The 16905-nt window shown below is 41.8% G+C and overlaps 3 protein-coding genes across 6 annotated transcripts; 2 read left to right on the top strand and 1 right to left on the bottom strand.

Annotated features, from left to right (window-relative positions):
- Positions 1-237: 237 nt before the first annotated feature.
- LOC133886206 (uncharacterized) lies at positions 238-6180 on the bottom strand. Of its 3 annotated transcripts, XM_062325972.1 has the most exons (11): positions 6011-6180; positions 4435-4616; positions 4057-4238; positions 3259-3942; positions 3062-3118; positions 2437-2782; positions 2161-2360; positions 1430-1506; positions 1237-1338; positions 872-1058; positions 239-786 (listed from the first exon to the last, which is right to left on the bottom strand). In XM_062325972.1, the coding sequence occupies exons 2-11, from the start codon at positions 4613-4615 to the stop codon at positions 697-699; spliced, it is 2106 nt and encodes a 701-aa protein (XP_062181956.1). In that variant the 5' UTR covers position 4616; positions 6011-6180; the 3' UTR covers positions 239-696. The 3 variants fall into 3 exon arrangements, 2 of the variants coding, with proteins under 2 accessions (XP_062182025.1, XP_062181956.1); XM_062326041.1 differs by lacking the exon at positions 6011-6180 and having other exon boundaries at positions 238-786; positions 4057-4165; positions 4435-4569; XR_009903378.1 differs by lacking the exon at positions 239-786 and having other exon boundaries at positions 918-1058; positions 1237-1333.
- A 4366-nt stretch (positions 6181-10546) lies between these two features.
- LOC133887140 (uncharacterized) lies at positions 10547-11506 on the top strand. The gene has a single exon (XM_062327083.1). The coding sequence runs from the start codon at positions 10783-10785 to the stop codon at positions 11272-11274; it is 492 nt and encodes a 163-aa protein (XP_062183067.1). The 5' UTR covers positions 10547-10782; the 3' UTR covers positions 11275-11506.
- Positions 11507-13654: 2148 nt separating this feature from the next.
- LOC133887128 (probable staphylococcal-like nuclease CAN1) lies at positions 13655-16592 on the top strand. 2 transcript variants are annotated; one of them, XM_062327072.1, is made up of 7 exons: positions 13655-13844; positions 14868-14972; positions 15054-15241; positions 15311-15364; positions 15471-15630; positions 16025-16093; positions 16222-16592. In XM_062327072.1, the coding sequence occupies exons 1-7, from the start codon at positions 13692-13694 to the stop codon at positions 16321-16323; spliced, it is 831 nt and encodes a 276-aa protein (XP_062183056.1). In that variant the 5' UTR covers positions 13655-13691; the 3' UTR covers positions 16324-16592. The 2 variants fall into 2 exon arrangements, with proteins under 2 accessions (XP_062183056.1, XP_062183047.1); XM_062327063.1 differs by having other exon boundaries at positions 15311-15370.
- Positions 16593-16905: the final 313 nt, after the last annotated feature.

The raw sequence follows: 16905 nt of genomic DNA, 5'->3' as shown, positions 1-16905 counted from the left end.
ATTCTCCTCATTCTCGTTCCCTTTAATTTCTTTTATTTTCAACAGCTTCACTTCAAAAGAATTCGTGAAGAGAAAGAAGAGAGGATGTCGTCCTGAAGTGAATGACTTCGAAAATCCCTTCATAACGGAAACCGTAAAAGAAACTATTAGAACGTTAAAGAGAACGAAAATCCTTTCGTAAAAAGATTCTGGATCCTAAAAAGAATCGGTTGGAGATAATCTTAGCTGTCAGCGTTCAACAATTAAGAAGGAAGAAAAGATGCCTCAAAGTTCAAGGTCACTCAATCATATGCTGCAAAATAGCTCAGCGTGCACATTAGAGCTTCCGAATTCGCTAATGAACCCTGAACAGATCAACTTTTTCCGGCACCATCGTCATCACATGTTTAGTTTCTCAAAACTGACAGAAACAGCAACACACTGCCTGAACATATAGCAGAAGTTGCAACGGGTGGCCTCAGCTACTGGTGGTGTTAAACTGTGACTGTCAAACCAATGGGTTCTGGGACATGCACAAAAATGGATGGCTGCGTCAGTATGTCAGCAGGGGCGGCAAAAAATCTCTCGACCCGGTGACTGTTTTGTGAAGAAAGTATACTCTGACCGAAGTGTCACACTGTACAGAACCGGCAAGAAATGTAAGGACAGATCCATAATTCCGGAGAAAATTGGTTGGATAAGAGATCTGCACCCCTGTCAAACGACAATGGCACAGGCGAAGGCCCTCCTCCCTATCGCCTCGCAACCAGTGATCTTCCAGCCTTGCCTCTCATTGTAAACTTCAACCTGTGAACAGCAACAAAAGAAATTCGAGCCTTGAACAAAGTCCAAGAAAGGTGAATCATGGAAGAGTAACGTCAGACAGACTTACAGTTTCGATAGTTTCTCCAGCATCGTTGACCCCACCAATGAGGTACAAATTATCGTTCATTGCAACCGCGCATCCATATCCTCTTGCGACGCTGAATGGGCTGCCTATCCTCCATGAACTGGCACGCGGGTCAAAGATTTCTACAGTGGAAGCCAGACTGTTTCCATCGTGCCCTCCCATAGCATATCTGAAACAGAAGTTAGCGTGTTCAGTGTACACAAACAGTTACATAGAGGCAGAGCATGTAAGTTTTATGTCGCAGGGAGGTCACACGTGATAAAAGGAAGTCATAAACGTTTAAAATAAAATAAAATAAAAGGGAGTAGCAGCATCCAGCTATCCAACAGATGGAGGGAGAGTCTCACATGGATTCGCCCAAGACAGCTACCGAGTGGGATCCTCTTCTTGCCCTCATACTTGGAAGCAGTGTCCAGAAACCTTCCCTTGGATCATACCTTTCTGCTGATCTGTGTATTACAAGCATTTCATTCAATGATCAAGTATAAAAGGTATCCAAGTCAAAATCATAACATGGAGAGAATAGTGAAGGATCATAACTGTAAGTACATGTTGCCATCATAACCACCAATTACATAGAGAGCGCCATTTAATTCGGCGGCGGCAGGAGTAAATCGCTGGAGCAACATATCACACAAAATCATGAATGTTACTTCTAAGATCAAACCATTATGGGAAAACTAGACATATGAATGGAGTATATCCTTATTCTACAAACCGCAAAATCCCATGAAAATTCCATGATATGGCATCCATTTCTGTCCAGCAAATATGTTGACATGCATTGCAATTTGATGTAGCCTGGATTTGATAGTATTTATGATCTATGCTAGTTCTAAAAGAATAGGTCAAATCAGAACAAGTAATACTAGTGGTCTAGCATACACCCTTCTAATGCTCAAACAGATATTTATATTCTAAAGCATTTGATTGTTATTGATTTACTGAATGAATACTGTCCTTACTGGTTATGATTAGTAAACAATAATATAATACATGAGAAACTACTGCAAAAGCATCATTGTACTTGTAAAAGATGAATAATTCACAGGATAGTTTGAAACTGTTAGTTATAGAGTTCAAACAACTTCTCTTTGTAACATGTCCTTTTTGTTTATGCTCAATCTTATGGATCCTGAACCTTATTATATATCACACTGAAAAGACAGAATGACTGGTAAGCCTCAGAATCGTATTACAGTGGAGATAAGTTTAGAACATTCTACTCAACATCAAACAAACTAAATGTGATAGGGAGTGCGAGACCATACATTTTGCCGCATAGACAAGCTGTCTATCCATCTCCCAAGTGCTGGATCAAACATCTCAACTTCTGAAAAAAATGTAGACCCATCTCCCCCACCAATAGCAAATATTTTATCATTCAACGTAGCTCCAGCAAGGCTTCCTTTCTCATGTTTCAAGCGGGGGCATGTTATCCACTCATTTCCCCCCCTGCTATAGCATTCCACTTCAATGAAAGGAATATGCAGACAGTCAACAGCTTGGAACTTATATAAAGATCTCGATCATGTTAGAATGTTTACCTGTGTGATACCATGAACTGCCATCCCCACCACCAAAAATATAGATACGATCCTTCAATGCAGCAACAGCTGCATATGCACGAGGTGAGCTCATTGGACATAGGGGCACTAATCTGTCTGTTGTAGGGCAAAAGTAATCGAGCGATGACAAGCAAGTACTGCCCCTGTAGCCACCTATTAGGAATATTGATGGCCCTTCCACCTTATCATGTGGTCTACCAAGGAGTGGCACTGAAGAATTATACTTTGATTGTAGTTTCTCAATCTGGTATTCCAGTTGTTGAACTCTTCTGCCTGTGTCCTTTACTGATTCCCTCAGAAACAGTATTTCTTGATCTGATTCAACCTGGTACATAAAAGAATGATTAGGAGGGAGATTGTACATATATTATGCAGGAATAACATAATTAACTCGACACCAAGCGCATCTACAGGGTACACATCATATATAATTCCATATTTCCGTTGAAAATTTGAGCTAGATTCAAAATCCAAATAACCATGGACATGCCAAATACAGAGCTGAAGCCAATGAGGAAAGTAACTTCATCCCTTTACACTTTCTTCTCCAACGGATAATGATGTTATTGACTTTTACACCTAAAACTGTCAAGAAGAGCAGTACCAGCTTTTTCTCCATTGCTTCGGTCCTCTTGGATAACTCATCGATGATGAGAAGCAGCTACAGACAATGAGACATTTCAGACAGCAGTACATAATCGCCATACCAAACATTAGAAATCATACAGTTGAAAATATGGGGCGTAATGTGGAAATAATTGAGGTCAAAGAGTAAGCAATAGAATGAATAGCTAAAGGCACCTCAACATTTCCGTGGCATTGCCCTAATGATGTATGGTCCTCAATAGGCGCATAACCCTTTGAGGTGGAATCAGATTGGTATGTAGGGAGAGTGGCATCGAATTGTGCTTCTTGACGTATGGGTTTATCTGAAGCAGAATAAACAGCATCCTTCGAGGATAGGGTCTCCTGTCGTAAAACAAAGAGCTCTTGTAATTTCTGCCTAACAGCCTCTGTGTCATGCTGTTCTTCATGCACTGGATTGACATGTTGATGGTCACCATTGACAGAATCCGTTCTTTCCTTGGTCACAGCATCATCCAAATTGTCATGCTCGTAAAGGTTGCTCTTTGATGTTCTACTCGTACTAGCATATTCACCATCTGGACCAACCAACTTATAAGGAGCCATACAATGTGAATCAGAAGAAACACCAAACTGATCGAGATCCTTTGTATTGGACTGAGCCTTTGCTTGACCATGAACAATATATGCTTTGGTTGGAGATCGCAGAGGTCTGGAAGGACTCCATTTGCTTGGACCATCATGAACAGGGGCAGGCTTAAACAAAGATATTAAAGCTCTTGTTTGTGCATGGTCTAGCTCAAAGTAGAAGTGCCGAGGTTTATGATAATTGTTACTGATCACACTTTTGAATTGAGACTCTGGAACTGGAAGGCACCGAGTCTTTATAGAGATGCGGACCTTAACAAAAACTCGGTACAAAACAGGTCAGTCAATTTACAAAACTATAACCAGATTAACAATACATACAAAGTATGGTGCTGGATACATGGAATGATTGTCATTTGATGATACCTGAGCAGGAAATTGTGTCTTTATTCTACCACCATCACTCCAAGCAAATTGGTCCATGTTAAGCTGGCCAGCACATGCAGCCTCGAAAATTCCATGCATTTTTCGGTCACTATAATTGAACAGAAATAGAGGCATGCCAGGTTTAACATTCTTCACATATGATATATGGCCTGACGGCAAACCTATTGAACAAAAGGCAGCAAGCCAATCCATTAAAATCAGGCAAGAGGTAGGACAAAATGCTAACAATGTATAAGTCAATGTTCCAGAAAAACAGGTATTGATGTGAGGATGACAGTTTTATATAGTTTTACGGTGATGATGATCTGTTTGTAGTAATGGTACTGCAGATTATAAGGTGGAAAGGAATTTACTAACCAAACAGCTGTTTAGAGAGGCATTCATTGATCGTGTTGTGTTTGCAGCCAAAAATCACTCCTCCTAGCTGATCTTCCTGGAGATTACGCGCAGCAGCAGAATAGTTCCCATACCATGCATTGGTTTGGTTTTGTGTTGGTGTCGCAGGATTGAAAGTCTCGGTCTTCCTTCCAGCACCCATTCTTTGAAAAATCATGAACAACATGCAAAATGCAAACATTAGTATACAATACACGCAGGAGCGCTGGAGCAACAAACTCGGTACAGAGATAACCTATCACAAGTAGCAACACAGAGTAATACAGAATAAACGCAAGTTTGGAACCAGCAACACGACAAGGACCACCAAGGTGATACCAAGTGTAGATAAAAAGGGAAGTGATATACAGAATATCATCTGATTTACTAACAGGGGGAAAAACTAATAGTTAAAAACCTCCTCTCCACAAAACTTGGACTCCTAAATCAACCAACAGTTACAAGCATATTTACGTTTGCTTCACAATATTTTTTTCATCTCTCAATCTTCAAACACCCAATCTTTGATAAAATTTGAAAAATGAAGAAGGCACGAACATTATACATGCAGGGGAGATAGAAGGACAAAATTTTGTACTCCATAATAAATGAATTGAAACAACCAAAGGAATTCAAAGACTCCATGCGATGTGCAATTGGATCAACACCTAGAATAACAAAAGCCAAAAAATGTCACAGCACAAATATCACCACCAAAACTTATGTCATGCTGGTCTCATAAGTCACCGCTAATTCACTAAACATCAGGTGAGCCATCTAGCAATCCACTGAGTTCAGTTCAGCACCCGAGCAGAACAATCACGAAAGGATCATAGCAACAAGACCCTTCAGTGACCAAGTCAAAAGGCTACTCGTGTGCTCTACATCATTAATCCTACAAAAATGTCGAAATCCTTACCAGCCTCAGTAAATTAAAACTCCCGTGCTTCGCTATAATCAAAATTCAGAATCCAATTGTTGAAAACCACGCCTCCATAAACCCCGAGATCCCACAGTACCAAAACCCCAGCAATCTAAAGTTGCAAAGCTGCTAAAGGCGTCCAAATTGAAAACGACTCGTTGTTACGGAAAATGCGGAACTGAAAAATCGGTAAAATAATCCATAAATTTCCAAAACCGTTGCAACGCCCACTCACCAGCAGCTTAAAAACCCAGAGAAAGTCCAGAAAAAAAAAACGATGAACACCTCGTAAGAATACGTCGAATCACAGTTTCGCACTTACAATGTCCGCACACAGCACACTTGAACGCCGAGTGGCCGAGTCCCAAAAATTCAAAACCACCTCAATCCGCTCCACCCCAACCTTACAAATTTCAGCCCCCGTCTCCTCAAACCCTAGCCCAAAACGACTCCAAACGGTGCTGCATTGCCCGCCGCTCCACCGAACCACCAGCTCCCGAGCGAGCCCCAACCCGCACCTGATCCTCCCCCAACCACAAAGCCCACATAAAGGCTAAAACACCCCACCAAAACAGGGGAAACCAACACCGATCGCGCCCAAAGCGAGGCGCCAAGCAGAGGGGAAGGATCGCTTACATGCTCGGGCGCTGGGAAGCCGGATTGATCTCGGGTTGTTGCTAGAACCGCCGCTAGTTCGATCGCCTCGCCCGCGCGGGCAGCAACCATCGGTCGCTTCTCTGCTGCGGGCTTGCGAGTCGCGACGCTAGAGTGTCGTTTGAGTCGGAGCGGGGGCTGGAGGTGGGCCCGTTCGCAAATGAGGAACGGGTAGGCTGCTTTGGTGGTGGGTGGTGACAACTGAAAAGAATGTGTACGGTGCGGCTGCGGCGTGGGAGGGTGTGTCCAACGTAGGGATGGCAACCGGCCCAATTCTGACGAGGAATGTTTCCTAGAGAGTTTTTTTTTTCCTTATTTTCATGTTTGTGGAGAATTTTACAAGAATTAAGTTCTTAATAGAAATGTAAAATTGAATTATAGTTTATTATTTCTATATATTAATAAGATGTTTATAGTATAAATAAGTAATTTATTGATATATACGAGGGTAATTAATACAAGATATGTTAAATATCGTATGTTAGATAAAAATATAAGAGTAATTTATTATTTATCCTATATAATATAATGTTTGTATATTTATATACTAAGAAAATATATATACGTGTGATATCAGGGATATAGCGAGAGCAGATATAAATAGCATCTTTTCATCCTCGTCTCCACATAAATTTACGAAAATTAAATTCTTTTATACTTATCCCATTACAGGCGGGGAATGAAGCCCCATTACCATTCCTAATTCAACTCCAACACCCACGTAGAGCCTTCAAAAGTTGAAAAAAAAAATCCTAAATCAAAATATTTAAGTTGAAAATATCAAATAAGAAAAATTAAAAACTAAGGTTAGGTTTTGTAGAATTTTTAAATAATATAAATTTCAAAGAAAATTACAAAAATAATATTGATTTTAGAAAAATTATGGAAATAACGTATTGTCGCCAGAGCAGTCGGTGACTAGTGATATGTTACCAAACTACCTGGCGACATGACCTTTATCATTTTTATTTAGGGTTGAATGATTTTGTTTTGAAATTTTTGACCATTAAAAAAAGATGATGTAATTGTACTTAATATTTTAGACGGTTAACTAAAATATTATTAAGTCAGCACTAAGAAAAAAAGAAAAAATATATGGACTTTAATTTTTAGAAACATGAGCATTTTGAAACATAGACTTTTCAGCTTAGACTTTTCAGATATCTTTTGGTGATTTCTTTACTATATTTTGTACAATTGTTATATGACATCTTTGGGTGTTTTTGAAGTATTTAAAAGACGGCCGCTATTCATTTTATATATATAATATTTACAAAATTACACGGATGTTTAAAAAATTGTAAAAATAGGGTACCTTGATTTGCCCAAATTAATTTAATTTGTGGTAGAAGAAGCGTATGTGCGTCGTAAATTTTTTTGTTGTCGAATTATCTAGTGTCATTAGATATTTATGCGATATTTTGGATACCAAGATGTGCGTATGTGCATATCGATACCAAGATATGCGTATATGCGTCGTAAATTTTTTTGTTGTCGAACTTGGTTGGATAATTTCTAATTGTAGCATTTTCAGTTATTTGCTTCTCAATTTCATCTTTGAGGATTAGGGCATATCTATATGGTCTAATTTGTATAGGTCTAGCACCAGGGGTCAATGGAATGTGGTGATCACATGCGCGAGGAGAAGGTAATCCAGAAGGGTCTGCAAAGACTGACTCAAATTCATATAATACTGACTGAACAACTATAGGTATAGGTGAGTCTAAAACCTCATCAAGTTCTTTAGTAATATGGGCCAATTCAATGAGAGTGCAAGCAGGAAATTCAGTAACCAAGCCTTGCAGAATAATAGAATTACCATGATAACATATAGATAACCATTTCTGACTGTAATGTGTCTTCATAGGGGAGAAATCCTCCAACCAATCCATACCAATAATAAGATCGTATGTTATCAATGGTAAAACCTTAAGAGTGGAATGAAAAACAATACCCTGAATGGACCATTCAGTATTGACAAGTTCTTGTTGACATTCAAGAACACCTCCATTAGCTACATGTACCTTGAATGGGTGAACCGCTGGACTGACTCCATGCAAATCAGATGCAACAGTGGAACTGATAAAAGAGTGGGAACTCCCAGAATCGACAAGAATTAAAAGAGCAGTGCCTTGGATGTTACCCTGAAGCTTCAAAGTGCAAGGGGTTTCTTTCCCAATTATGTTGCTTCTGAAATGGCTATAAATAATTGATCAGGAGCAGATGGTTGCTGCTGATTGTCTGAGAAGGAATCCTCTTCAAGCTGAAATAATTCCCAAACTTCTTGTAATGCATGGAGCTGGACCATAGGAGCACACTTGTGATCATGACTCCATTTCTCATTGCATTTATGATATAGACCTTTGGCCTTGTGACAAGCACAAAGTTGGGCCAATTTTTCTTCAGCTAAAGGAGCTCGAGCAGATTCAGGAGGCCTTCTGTCATCAGCCTGAGTAGAAGGTTTTATAATTCCTAGGGGTGGAGGTAAAGGATGAGGACCACGAGGAGGAGGCTTTTGAGTATTGACATTAGGTCAATGGTAATTATGATGACGAGAAGAATCCACCACTTCTTCCTGTAAAGCAGCGAGAACACATGCAGTATCGAGATCCTTTGGGCGTTGAAGCAAAATAATGGATCTAACATCATCACGTAAGCCATCAATAAATTTTATGGTGTAGTAATGTGGATCAGTAACGGACTCATACGTAGTTAACTGATCAACCAGTTCACAAAAATAGGCTATGTACTTTGCTATAGACCTTGACTGTTTAATTTGGAATAACTGTCTAATAAGTAAATCATGTTCATCTTTACCAAAACCTTCCTGAAGAAGGTGGCAAATTTGTGACCAAGTACTCTGACGAATACGTCGGTCTATAGACTGAAGCCAACAAGCCACTACACCAGTGAAGTGCATGGACGTGACTTTGATCCACATTTCAGGGGCAACATTAAACATCTCAAAGTAACCTTCACTGCGCAACTGCCATAGTTTTAGATTTTCGCCATCAAAGTATGGAAAATTCAACTTCAGCAGTTTGTTGTGAAAACCATGAGAATAAATAGATTGGGGGATGAAACAAGGAGCGACTCAAATGTGGATCAGAGAAAAACTCAGTGTCAATCGGGGTTGGAGGAGGGGAATCGCTCGTACCCTTGATCGGGAGAGTGGTGTATGTCGTAACCTACCCAAAGCTAGTCTCCCGGTGGTGATGGTCGACGTGGTGCCCACGAGGGCCGACAGCAAGATCACCAGCAGATGGAGCAGTTACGGTCGTCCCTAGTATCACGAGTAGTCCTGGTACGGATGGAGCTTGCTCGAAAACCACCCGATCGACCTTTTTGGTGAGCCGAGGGACAATGGATTTGAGATTATCCACCTTCACCTCCATCTTCGGCTTCCAAACACCTAATGATTCAATCACGGGCTCCAGCACCTTGAAGCACACGCCATGCTTCAAATCGTAGTCACGCAATTGCTTCTCAAGATCTATCTTGAAGGACTCTATCTTCTCGAGGATGAGTTTTGTGCTTGGATCCATGGCTCCCAACTGCTTCCGACGATGGGTAAATTGATCATGGGACTCTAGATTAGGTGCAGGATTGGTGAATCTGATACCAGATTGTTAGCAAAGGGTAGCAACTAGAAGAAGGAAGTGGGGAATTGGAGAGAAGTAGAGGAAGGATTTAGCAATTCAGAGAGATTCCATTACTGAGTTCATGAGTTCCAGAGGAAGACACTCTAAGTGTAGGGAGGAAGAAAGGTTCAGTGTCCAGTCATGCCTCATTATCTAGCTGGCTACAACTAATATTCATCGAGTCGCGCTGCTCAAACACGGCAGCCCACGCGCACCTAGGCTAAGCCCACACACACTTACAGAACTCATTCGGGCCCAACATACTTCGGGTTGCTCATCTTAGCCTGTTTGCTCTTCTTCCTTGACAGCACAACGTTCTATTTTTCGTTGCAGCTTTCTCCCACTAGACTTGTAGCAACAGGGCTGACACAGCCTCGATCGTTTTGGAACCTATGTATGCAGACATCAAACGATTAAACAATCAAAGCTCTAAATAATTCGTTAGAAACTAAACTCTCACAACCAATTTTGCATCCATGCTTGGAAGGATATATAGACGCTAGCTCCAGCTCCAACTCAGTTATGAAGTTTATATACTAAAATACGATGGTTTATATTTTTAGTATAAAATAAAATAAGACGGCTCATCTAAATACTCTTGTTATACTGACAACTCTAACTTTACAAATTTTTAGAGTTAGAAATATCCAACTTTAATAATTTTTAGAGCCGAAGATTTACCAAATAGACCCATAGCAGCACTTATCCATGGATGCTTGCAAAACACTCATCAGGGAGGAGGAAACGACGAAGGTCCAGCAGGGCAGCATGGCTAGCTGTGCGCATGAGTGTGTGCCGTGTGCGAATCATTGAGGCGTTCGTTCGCTAGCTCCAAGAGAAAGAGAGAAAATCATTATATGACATGGGTGTAGACTAATTTAGTTATGATCAACCCTCCCCTGATTAGACGAGCATAAGCGTAGTTCAGACTTCAGAATCTAGATAAGATAGGTGACGAGTCCCATCTGCCAAACTTGTTAATTATTTTTCTGGCTCTTTGTTTGTCCTCTGCTACATATTGGTGGACACATCCATCACACGGTGGAGAGAGGAGGAGGAGGAGGAGAGAGGAAGGCGCGCAACAAGCACGGGCACACGGCGTCGTCGATCGAGATGGGCAACAGCCTGCGGTGCTGCCTGGCGTGCGTGCTCCCCTGCGGCGCGCTCGACCTGGTCCGGATCGTGCACCTCAGCGGCCGCGTCGACGAGTACGGCCGCGCCGTGTCGGCCGGGCAGGTGCTCGCCGCGCACCCCGATCACGTGCTCAGCAGGCCCTGCTCGTCGCAGCAGGGGGTGGTGCGCCGGATACTCATCGTGTCGCCGGACTCGGAGCTGAAGCGCGGGGAGATCTACTTCCTCATCCCGGTGGCCTCCGTGCCCGACGGGAAGAAGGGTGGCGCGCCGGGACGGCACTCCCGTAGCAAGTCGGAAGGCAGCGTCGTCGTCGGGGATCGGCGCCAGCTGGCGCTCGGCGGCGTGTCGCTGGAGAATACGACGACGACGACGAAGAGGAAGGCGGCGCAGCAGCACCGGAGGCGCATGAGCACCGGTAGCCACGCCTCGCCGTGGCAGCCGCACCTCGCGTGCATCGCCGAGGACCTCTGAGGAGTTCCCGCGCGTGGCGTGACGCTGTGATTATTCAATTCCCTTTTTCCCTCTCATGTATCCGCGTGGTAAATATTCTCGATTTCGTCCATGTCTTCTCTTTGGTCGCTTGTTTTTCCCTCTTTCCAAGTGTACATTCAAGTGCCACGCGTTGATCTTCTTGTACCGATTTTTTAACATCTTTTGTAACTTCTTTTTCGTTTGGGTGAAGAGCGTTCCTGAATTTTTCTCATTGAGGAACTAGTAGAAAAGACAAAAACATTGACAAAGGAAAATTAAATCGGAAGTTGTATATAAAGCTGTACATATATAGCTCTAAAAAAAGGCTGTCTATTGTATCAATGTGCCATTTTCTTCTGCCCCTTTTTCTTTTGTAATAAAACAAAGGGATCCGCCAATCTAGATCATAACGGCACAGCCAATAATGTTAGTTTGATCACCCTTTGAAATCCCGCGCAATGAATTGGGCTCTGATAGTGGAGACACACATCATTTGTTAAATCTTACGATTAATTAACGAGCTTGACTAAAATCGAAATTAGGTAGGATGGATGTGAAACGATCCGTAGATATTTATGCATCTACTCGAGTTTAATTTAATTAACTAACTAATCATAATTAGTTAAGTTGAACTAAGAGTGAATCCTCGTATCACTCTATCCATCTCTAACATTAGGCATTCAACATTTTTAAGAATACAGCATAGTCGAGCAAAGCCCAGCTGTTGTACTTGTACCCCGCTTAGTACATGGTGAGGTCATTGGGCCGGACTGGAATAGCGTAGCCTGACTCACCCTACAGCGATTTATATATACTAGTTACATAAACGTTATGTTGTAACGGGTGTAAAAAATTTACAAAATAAAATAGTTGATGGATCAAATATATGCATTGTAATAAAATAAGAGTCAATTTTATAATACAAAGTTGATTGATACATAAGTTCCAATAATATAGAAAAATAATTCAGATCGCACGTGTAGACTGAACTTCACGCTGTGTCAGTAAGGTTGATATTACTACGCCAATGTTTCCCATTTTATCAGTCAGAACATGCAAGAAGGTTCCTTTCATGTTTTCTTACGGTTTCTAGTTTCTAATGAACTTAATTCTGTTTTTATGGTGCAGATAGACACTGAATCAGCTTCTCTCATCTATTCACTGGACTTGACAATGAAATTCTGGTGACTGATGGGGTTCATCATGACCGGAGGTCCAACGGTGCGTGGCAGGCCTGGAACTTGGTGTCTGTGGCTTGCTTTCACTCCTTATCAAAACAGTTTTAGAATAGTCAGCAGCTTAGAACTAACTTAAAAAAAATTAGGCACAAGCTTCCTATAGAATATATGTGAGACTGAAACCGGTAGTAGACTGTGTTGTAGTGAATGTCCAGCGGTTCGTGCATGTTGAATATATCAGTAGACGAATGGATGCCGATGTTCCGAAGTGTCTCTACGCTATGATAGTACTCCTGTATGGATTGCATTTGATCGCCGTTTCGCCTTTTGCCACTCTTAAAAGTGGTAATTTTCGCTCTTACTGACACGTGGGTCACTAGGTTAGAGTGATAAAATTATTACCACATATTCTATAAGACTGACAAATTGTTAAATAATCATTTTATAGCTAGTGTGGTTTTTGCCGGTTAAGAGGGTGTTTGGCAAAGCTTTGGATCCGGATTCACATTGAATCTGGTGAAGCTTTACCAAACAGGGTAGCACTATATATTTTTTAGAATAATCTGATCTATAGAGTTATTTTTCTTACAATATAAATTTATGGAGTAGGTAAAAGTATGTTCCATAAAAACCTGATTCATGGAGTTACGAGAAAATTATCCACCAACACCACTAGAGTAATACCCCTTGGTCGTTCACCCCTCTCCTCGATTGTTTGTCCTCCTCTTGGTCGTTCGCACGCCACCCAACCGATCTTTGCTCCCCGCCCACCGTCTAGTCATCTGATGTCGCCCTACGCCCACAGCCCTCAGCCTAGCTATCATCGTCGTCCCCGTTTTCTACCTAGTGGCCCTCTACCTTGCCGCTCTCCACTCAGCTTTAGCTCCACTAGTTTCACAGAGCTCTAGCTACACTCAGAAATCCATAACTGAAGCTCCAACTATAGATATGTGAAGTAGATCCATAACTGAAGCTCTGTCATACAATGTTTATGCGATCCGGCCTCAGAGATGGAGACGAATTCGCCAAAGAGGCCCCCTGTCCTAGCAGGCCGCAGGCCCAACACGCAAGATGCATGGCCATGGAGGCAGCCCAGTCCCAGCCGGCTCGGCTCGCACGCCGCACGCTCGCCCAACCCCGCCGCCCCCCCCCCCCCCCCCACGCACGGCGCTGGCCTTGCCGCCTGCGCAGCGCCCTCGGTGCTCGCCCGAGGGTCAGGTGCAGCAGGTGCCCGGCGGTATGCACGCCGCTCCCAGGCGTCGGCGCGAGGGGAGGGGTTTCCATGTCCGTGGCGGCGTCGGCGACGAGCACGCGCGGCTGGCTCCGGTGCTCTTGCACTGCATCGGCGCCATTGCCCTTCTTGCGGGCGCTGGCCGCACCCTGTTTCCAAAGGTATTGACTACTTGTGTTTGTGTAGGACACTGCTCAGTTCAGTTGGTGAAGAGTGATCCGGTGATTTCTCCAGAAATTCATACTGCCTTGTGCCGTTGGCTCCTGATCTTCTCCTCAGGTTTTTAGTTAGCATCACGGATTCAGTACATGTGAAGAAATGTTTCATATGACTATCTATTCCCATTTTCGCACTAGAAAATGCCTTAGTTGTTTGTACCATTCTGCAAGGTTGCTATCACTATAGATTAATCAGCTGCAGAAGGCTGCCATTGTCTTATGCTTTTTGGTGCCTCCACATTAATCCTAGAAAAATTTTAGAAATTCTCATAAAAAAGCAAAATATCCGACCGTCGAATTGATTGATTGACTAACTGTAACCATAGATCAACAACCAGAAGAAACAAAAGATTAAAAAACAAATCAGAGTCCAACTCTAAGACTACTTCCTTCCTGATCTTTCCTCTTTTTTTTTTATAGATATTCTTTGTCCAACAAGGTTACGTTAGCAAACTCCAACTTAGTTACGTTAGCAATAAATACACTTTTCCAAATCAATTAAAATATACCAATTAAATATACGTGTAATCAGATATTACAAAATTAAAACAACAGAACGCAAACATATTACGGATTATCACATAAAAGTAATATCAAAGAATTTATAATGTATCTCAAAAAAATAATATGAGATACGGTGACAATATTAAAAATAATAATAATTTCAAAAAATCAAGAAACAAATAAAAATCAATTTGCATAACACATAAAATGAAAATTATAAATTAGATCTATTCACAAATAATAAATATGATTTCAATATTATGAATAAAAATTACATTTATATTTTATATTCTAATATTTAAATATAAATAGTTGATGTATCTTAGCATACAATTATTATTAACACAATTATCTAAAATTCAGTTGTATGCTAAATTTCTAACCTGTGCATTCGCACAGGTTGATGCGCTAGTTGCTTTAATTTGTAATCACTTTGCGTTGGTAACATCACTGGTATTGCAGGAAAGGTTATGCCTGGGCTCCTCGTGGTACTTTTCATTGGCATCTGTTGCTCAAACTTTCGTGCCCAAATCTCAAGGCGTGAAGTATGAGCTGCACACGCTCCCTGTGAGATCTTACTCTCTTCGTATCTACTTTTACATATAGATGAGGCCGGATGACTGACAAATGCGTTTGCTAGTTTCTTAGGTGGATGTTAGGGCTGTAACCGATGGCGACACGATTACCGTTTATGTTGACATAGCTGATCATCTAGAGTCTGGCAATGTGCCCCGGGATGTGCTTGAAGCGGCTGCTGAGCGGGCCAAGGCACGGGCGGCCAAGAACTTCCAGGGAGCTGATGCTATGCAGAAGATCATACTGGATGCAGGATATAGGTCTCTTAAATTCGCATCAATCAACTACTCTAGCTTTTGAGACTTTTGATTTCTTATTTCTCGGTGTAGGCAGGTTCCTAACATGAGAGGCGAACAAGTTCTTGCGAAGAAGTACCGGATCAGGTTAAGGTTTGCCCCCCACATCTTGTTCTTCTTGATCAGTGGTCAAGGGCTTTGTTTTAGGTAGACCGAAGTTGCAATATAATGGAATGAAACAAATGCAATGCAGAGGGATTGATGCACCAGAGAGCTTTATGCCTTATGGCAAAGAGGCAAAAGAGGAGCTGGTGAAGCTGGTGCAGGGAAAGAGCTTAAAGATTTCCATATATGACAGTGACCGGTATGGTCGATTAGTTGGTGATGTTGAGTGTGATGGGGTCTTCGTGCAGGTAAGAAATGACACCGACGTGCTTTTGGAGTTTCTTTTACATGCCTAGTAGCGTGGAAGTAACCTACTGAAATACTGGATCATCTATTGCTCCATGTGCTCTTTGGCTTTTCTTGAAGGTACCTAGCCTTTGCTTTTTTATACTACATAGCTTACAACACCCCTCATACCTTGATCCTGTTCTCGTATACTAAAAGAAATGAAATTTATTTAAGTTGAAGATTATGAAATGCGTAGGACTTGGACTAGAACCAAATCAATTATAAGCTTTTAATATACATTTCTGCAAGAAACTGTTGCATCGCCTCAGTTGAAGACGCATGCATTCTTGTTTTAGTGCTCAACAACCTTTTGACAACGAGACGAATTAGTTTTGTTATTGCTGTTTTTAACAGGAACACATGCTGAAGAAAGGGTTTGCGTGGCACTATACTGCTTATGATCATCGGGTGGAGCTGAACAAGGTAAACTAGTACTCTTGTACTACTCAACATGACGCAATGGGCAGCTCGATTCCGCTTGACTGAGAAGAGCATGCTCTGAACATTTCTGCAACATATACACGAGGTTCCTGACAGATGGAAATTTTCAGTGGGAGAATCAGGCAAAGGCGAGCCGAACAGGTTTGTGGGCATCGCCGAACCCTGAGAAGCCGTGGGAATGGAGGAAGCAGAAGCGCATCGGGACAGTGTGAAGCAGTAGTGGATTTCAGTTGCCAGTTGGGATCAGGAGGTGCTGATTGATTTACAGTTCAGAATTGTAGCCCAGAACATTAGTTCCATTGCTGTAGAATGTGTGGTTTGTACACTTGCATGTTGCACCATGTTGTAAAGTAGAGCATGATGAATTGGTTGTAAACTACAATTGGGGATGGTGACCATTGTAACTGCAACTGCTGTAATTTGAAGCAGGACCTGATTGATTACTGTGAAGTAGACTGGAAGCCTGTATTGAAGTCGTAAACTTCAGAAGAACAATGCAGGAGCAGTGTGCAGTATGCACCAGAAAAAGAACATGCAAGTGTAGATAAGACAGGCGACGCAGATGAAATTTACGTAATTTTTAGTGGCGAAATTTACACATTTTTTCCCTGTCTATCTTAAAACAGTTAAAGATGGGAAGAGATAGATTAGTACTGTAAATTTCACTCTCATCGAGGGTGTTCTCTCGCAAACAGCTCTTTTTTTTAAACAATAAACAGCACATTTCCACTAACCGACGGCCGAGATGCATAGAATCACAGCCACGGAGACATCGCAACCGTCGGTTACTTCTC

The sequence above is a fragment of the Phragmites australis genome, chromosome 1, assembly GCF_958298935.1.
Source record: "Phragmites australis chromosome 1, lpPhrAust1.1, whole genome shotgun sequence".
Taxonomy (NCBI): domain Eukaryota; kingdom Viridiplantae; phylum Streptophyta; class Magnoliopsida; order Poales; family Poaceae; genus Phragmites; species Phragmites australis.
This window is presented reverse-complemented; position numbering and strand designations above follow the sequence as displayed.